The 6,413-nt window shown below is 41.7% G+C and overlaps 1 protein-coding gene across 4 annotated transcripts in view; it reads left to right on the top strand.

Moving 5' to 3' along the window:
- The window catches only part of WDFY1 (WD repeat and FYVE domain containing 1), a 52,655-nt gene that overhangs the window by 27,346 nt on the left and 18,896 nt on the right, over positions 1 to 6,413 (top strand). For all 4 annotated transcript variants that reach the window (XM_007108335.4, XM_055090224.1, XM_055090223.1 and 1 more), the window contains exons 4-6: positions 2,307 to 2,361; positions 3,829 to 3,979; positions 5,565 to 5,677. In XM_007108335.4, the coding sequence (XP_007108397.1) occupies positions 2,307 to 2,361; positions 3,829 to 3,979; positions 5,565 to 5,677 (319 nt within the window). The remainder of the gene's footprint in view (positions 1 to 2,306; positions 2,362 to 3,828; positions 3,980 to 5,564; positions 5,678 to 6,413) is intronic.

Here is a 6,413-nt window from a genome sequence, read left to right as displayed (position 1 = left end):
GCGGAGCGCAGGCTCCGGACGCGCAGGCTCAGCGGCCATGGCTCACGGGCCCAGCCGCTCCGCGGCCTGTGGGATCCTCCCGGACCGGGGCACGAACCCGTGTCCCCTGCATCGATCGGCAGGCGGACTCTCAACCACTGCGCCACCAGGGAAGCCCAACAGATTCAGTTTTGACAGTTGGGTTCGTGTGCCCAAGGGGTTGGTCTGGGCTGGGGTTGGGAGTCCTCCCAGTTTAGGTCTCAGTGGAGACCACACCTGTGGCTGGCGTCAGGGATAGCAGGTAGGATGAGAAGAGCAGAGGGCCAAGGTCATGTTCCCTGGGGAATGTCAACATTTAAGAGAAAGTCAGGGGGTTGGGAACCCACAGGGGAGACAGAGACGGAATGGCCCATGTGGGAAGAGGGCCTCAGATCAGGGCAGGGACACGACCTTGGGGATGGCAGTTAGACAGCAGCTGGTGCTTGCAGGGAGAGCCCTTCCCATGTGGGCAGCAGGGGTGGTGCCCTGCGGTGTGGTGGATTCAAGAGTGACCGGGGTGAGGAGCTAGAGACCCTGAACGTGGTGAGTGTGGGCTCATCTGTAGAGAAGGTTTTGGCTGAGGAGGGGATGAAGAAAGTTTTAGTATCGTTAAGAGAATTTTGTTGTTTTTTGTTTGCTTGTTTTGCTTTTTAAAGTAGAGGAGAAGAAGCCTTGAGTGTGTTTAAGGGCCAAGAAAGAAAGAGGCAAGAGAAAGGACAGGCTCTCTGCTTAAGCAGTTCACGCAACAGTGGGCAGCTGGTGAGGGCTGGGGAGCTGCGGTCTTGGGGGTCAGTGCCCACCTGCTTGGGGCTGCTGTGTATACGTTGTGTAGTAATAAATGCCGGTGGTCTTGTTTTTCTCCTTCTGAAGATTTTATAGGAATATTGTGGCGATGTGTGCACACATATATAATGAGAAGCCACGAGTGCAAGCCTCAAATACCTTCTCCAGTGGTGGTAGCGGTCATGCATTTATTTCTCTGGGGACCATTCTTGTGGCTCGCGGTTCAAGGGTACTCTCTGCGGTTATAGGATAGCATATAAAAACTCTTACAGCTCCTCAGTGGAAAGGGGCAATGTAAATGCAATTTATTATTAGTTAGTATTAATCTATTGATTTCTCCCGAGTAGACATTAGTATATATAAAATGCTGATACATTTTTGTACTTTGTAAAAAGCCAAGATGGAGGACAAGGAATCAGTATTCCTTTGTGGGTTGTTTTTTTTTTTTTTTTTTTCATCCTGACCAATCAGCAATTCATAATGTCCATGTTATCGAGACCCTTAAGAACTTAGCAATTTAGCACTGTTCCTTTGTGGGTTGTTTTTTTTTTTTTTTTCATCCTGACCAATCAGCAATTCATAATGTCCATGTTATCGAGACCCTTAAGAACTTAGCAATTTAGCACTGATCAATAGAATTTTTAACTAATGCTTTTTCTTTAGAGTTTTATCTTCTCAGTTTTATGCTGAGGCTCATTTTCTCATTAAGAAATATGTACTTCTAATTTTTTCCTAGTTATAAAGTATTACGTAGTCTGTATAAATTTTGGAAGATACAGGAGTATTAAAAAACAAACAGGGCTTCCCTGGTGGCGCAGTGGTTGAGAGTCCCCCTGCCGATGCAGGGGACGCGGGTTCGTGCCCCGGTCCGGGAAGATCCCTCATGCCGCGGAGCGGCTGGGCCCGTGAGCCATGGCCGCTGAGCCTGCGCGTCCGGAGCCTGTGCTCCGCAACGGGAGAGGCCACAACAGTGAGAGGCCCGCGTACCGCCAAAACAAAAAACAAAAAAAAAACCACCCACAGTGTCTAAATTTCCTTTTTAGTGTGTGTTCATATATTAAATATACGTAATTTTCCTCTTCTATTACCTCAGATACCCAACGCCTTATTTTCACTAGTGCTGAGAATTCTGTTAGTAATGGGTCTTTGTAGTTTTACTTTGTATGTATCATCTTGAGGAAATTCTAGTGAAGCCAAGAGAGCAAAATTAACAGGATGCCTCCTTTGCAATTAGAGGGAGAGGAAATACAGAGCACTCATTTGTAGAGGAAGAATTGGACAAAAATGCTGTGCTGGTCGGCAGAACTTTCTTCACTTGTCTGGTTCCAAAAGAAATGGTAACCCGAGGACAGGACCAAGAAGCAATTCCCTATTGTTCTTATGTAGCTAATCTTGAGTCCCAAGGCTGGTGATGGCCACTTTTGGATTTTACTTCCTTTGGAAAGTAAAGGTCCTGTTGTTTTTAAAACCATAACTGTTTTCTTATTGCATGTGTTTACTTTTAGGAATTTCATGTTTCTGAAGATTTTAATAAAATGAACTTTATCAAGACCTACCCAGGTAATTATAATACACACACACACACAACTAGAATACCATGTCTTATGATCAAAATTAGGTTTTCATATTAACTTTTTAAAAGTTTTGTTACCCCAGTTATGTGGGAGGCTATTCGCTCTTCAGAGTTATTTACCATCCTTTTCCTGCTTATTAACATTTGAAATTTTGTGTACTATACCATTGGGTGCATGTGTCAGGTTTAATTTAACCATTCCTCTGTTTTTGAAAATGTATACTGCTTTCATTTTTTGATAACACATACTAACATATATGATGGTGTGTATACGTATGTATACATATCTGTGAGTGTGTGTATTTCATATATATGTATGTACACGTGTGTGTGTGTGTGCTTGATGGTTACTCTAATTCTGTAACTCTGATTACTTCTATTTAAGACAGATTACTGAAAGTAGAATAACTGGGTCAAACTTTAAAACTTTTTTTTAATACTCTGGATTTATTTTGCAAAACTCTTTCCAGCAATAGTGTCAATTTTTAATGAGTGGTGGTTGAGAGTGCCTGTTCATTAAGTCTATATTGATCTTTATAAATGTTTATTGCCAGTTTGATAGTCAAAAATAGTTCTCAGTTTTAAAATTATTTAAGCTTTATTTAATGTTGGCCATTTGTCATGTTTTATGAATATCTGTTCATGATTTTGCCCATATTTCCGGGGAGTTGTAGTATTTTCTGATTAATTTATGAGAGCCCCTCCGTTTTTCTGAAGCAGCCTACACAGCTGAGAGCAAGGTCAGAGGTGTCTCTGTCTAGCCTCTGACTTCATTCCTCAAACTGGGCATTTATTAAACACCAGCTGCATGCAAGATCCTGTTCCAGATAAAGTAGACAGGTCACTGCCCTGGTGTGGCTTGCAATTGCCCTGGAAATACAAATATTCTAGAACTTAGGTAATAGAACACCTTCCTCATTCTCAGCTATTGCTTTGGAATGCAGAACTTTACAAATGCTTCATCTTAAAAATAATAAAAAGTTAATTTCAGAAAATTTCAGTTGCCCTTTTTTACAATGCCAGTGTTTTCTAAAGAGTCAAAACACTAAAGGTATAGACAATAAAAAACAAACAAAACTGTTGAGATGAGACTGCTGTTTTCCATATGGAACTCATTGAGAGTTGTATGTGTGTTTTTTAATCAGTTCTCTAATATATTATTTGAATCCCTCTTGAGCATTACTCTGTAATGATTTGTAGCTTCTGATGGTCTTCCCTGTAGGGAGGCAGAGGGCAGGGCCACGGAGAGCCTGCGATAGATCTTGGGTTGGGGCGGGCAGATGCTCTGCAGCCTGTTTGGAGTGCGGGCATCTCCGGGACAGGACTGTTGAGCCTGTGAGTCTGCAGGCCGCCCAAGTGGAGAAGGGGAGCCTCAGTTCACACCCACGGAGACTGGATTCCAAAGGTCACATTTCTGCCCGAAGGGCGCAGACTTTCCCTCTCTGTCCCCACAGCTCATCAGAACCGCGTGACCGCGATTATCTTCAGCCTGGCCACAGAGTGGGTGATCAGCACGGGCCACGACAAGTGTGTCAGCTGGATGTGCACCCGCAGCGGGAACATGCTCGGGAGGCACTTCTCCACTTCCTGGGCTTCGTGTCTGCAGTATCCTTCCCCGCCCAGCGCCTCCCGGGTCTCGGCAGTTAGTTTTGAATCTGCTTGGAAATTGCTGATTGAGATCCAAAGACTGAACGATTCCTACCTATTTCACATAAAATCTAAGAATTTCTGTCTCTGCTTTTTTGCTATGAAGTTGGTTTATTCAAGATAATAATTCAATGAATTGCTGTTCTCTGCTGGCACGCGCTCTAGGTGTTTTAATACAAAATCTCGGAAAACCTAAACCTCATTAACGCAGACCCCTCCCTTCACTCCTTTGCTTTTCAAAGTGAAAGAAAAGACTTTCTGTTGTAGAAAGAAAGAAAGAAAGGAAAGACTCTTCTGGTGATGGTTTATTTGCAGACCCCACTGGAGAATATAAGAAAGGTCTGTGACCCCGGAGTTCGTAAATGGGCTACAGTGTGTTTGGAGAGGGTTCATAATCCTTATAATACTCTCAAAGGTGCCTCAGGATACCCCAAATGTTACAAAATTGCCGCTCTCAAATTTTTCTACTACTCTATGGGATTTGTTTCACGTAGAGCTCGCTCTTGCTTAAGGCTGCCTGTGGTAGCTGTGTATCTTAATGACGGCAAGGTCAAGGCTGTCAGCAGCAGGCAAATGCCCCGCAGTAGTTTCTCGTTGAGAGTTGGACGTCTGGTGTAGTAAAATTCTTTTCTTCCACTGAAAGCCTTTATAAAAAAATGTGTGCAACAAATGAACGCACAGCATGAGATATTTAAAATAGTACCATATGCTTTAGAGTCAAGCAAGGGAAGACTACTCAGATGTATCATGTGCTAAATAAGTTTTTCTGTTATGTGTTTGGCTTTCGTATGGATTGATAGAAAATGGCACAGAATCACATAATCATGGCCCAGCCTGTGGTCCTCCTTTTGATCTGTGTTTTGGAATATAAATAGTAGTTATCTTACTGTGTGTAAACTACTGATTTGCCACAAATGTCTATGGCCATAAAGCGACCAAGAAAGTAATGAGTTGTTGCCAATAGTTAATATATTTTTAAATTTAAAGTTTACTACTACCCCAAATGACTGCCTTTTGGATGATTAAAATTAAACTCTTCACAGCAATTTAAACCATCCTCTTCATTTAACGCTAAATCATCTAGACGCCCCCAAAAGATGGGTTCATGTCCATATTTGCTGTCATTTTTACACTAGTTCCAGAGATATTTCATGAAAAGCAGTTTTCTTCCAGTTCTTTTTGGCTGTTTTCATTATTGAGCGTTTTACTTTTTAACACTTTGTTATAATTTGCTTATAATCACTTGTTTTTATGTCTGTCTTCTCTATCAGCTCTTAACTTTTTTGTTGCCAATTCCTAGGATATTGGTTGGAATAGTAACAGCTACTCAGTGAATTCTTGTTGAATGAATGCATATTAATTTTCCTGATAATTCTAGCTTAAAACATTCTTTTTCTTCAATATTTACATGTTGTATGATTTTCAGTTGGGTATTTCTTTTCTCATAGTTTTAGGTTTGTGCTTATTCTCTTTAGAGTGTACATTTTCTTCTTTATAACTTTGAGATGGATTGTGTTATACGTCCTTGACTGCTTCTCCACAGATATGACTTTGATACTCAGTATGCTTTTGTCGGTGACTGTTCTGGACAGATCACCCTGCTGAAGCTTGAACAGAGCTCCTGTTCAGTTATTACCACCCTTAAAGGACATGAAGGTAGGCTGTATAATCACCGCCGTTTTTCACCTAATTTGGGCATCCAAATTTAGTTCTCAGCTCTGTGGTTTCACGAATGATCACCTCCTTATGATCTGTCAGATTTCAATTTGATTGGCCAGATAGGGGAATTAAATCTCAAAAGATCTCAAAGAGTGAAAACTAAGTGAAGGCAGGGTGTTGGGTAGGGTTTTGTGTTGTCCAAATCCCTTCTAGATTGCTTGTGTGGATAATACTTTCTATTTTGTTTACCTTTTAAATTAAATTATTTTTGAAGACCTTTAAAAATGTCTTATAAATGGTGAGGCCTTTGGAAGAATGTTGTTATTACTGTTTTAAATTTGTCACTTTCTAGGACACCAAGCAAGATGTAGTAGGTGAGTACAATTAGAAGAAATGTATGAGCTGGTTCTGTCTCTACTTGGGAAACATCCCCGGGGGAGGGACCGAGGGAAAAGAATGACTGGGTGGAATTTTATTATTTCTGTAGGGTGGTAAGTTGGCCAGGCTTTGTGGAAAGGCTTTAAAACTCAATCGGCTATATTGAGTAACAAATTAGAAGCTCTGAGGCCATCTGGTTCACATCGAAGAATTGGGGGTTTGTTGAAGGAATTAATGATGGACTTATTTATGAAAATAGTGGGGTTTTTTTTCTTTTTCTTTTTTTTTTTTTTGTGGTACGCGGGCCTCTCACTGTTGTGGCCTCTCCCGTTGCGGAGCACAGGCTCCGGATGCG

The sequence above is a fragment of the Physeter macrocephalus genome, chromosome 2 (genome assembly GCF_002837175.3).
Source record: "Physeter macrocephalus isolate SW-GA chromosome 2, ASM283717v5, whole genome shotgun sequence".
Lineage (NCBI taxonomy): Eukaryota > Metazoa > Chordata > Mammalia > Artiodactyla > Physeteridae > Physeter > Physeter macrocephalus.
The sequence above is the reverse complement of the archived record's forward strand: the minus strand, read 5'-3'. Positions and strand labels throughout refer to the sequence as shown.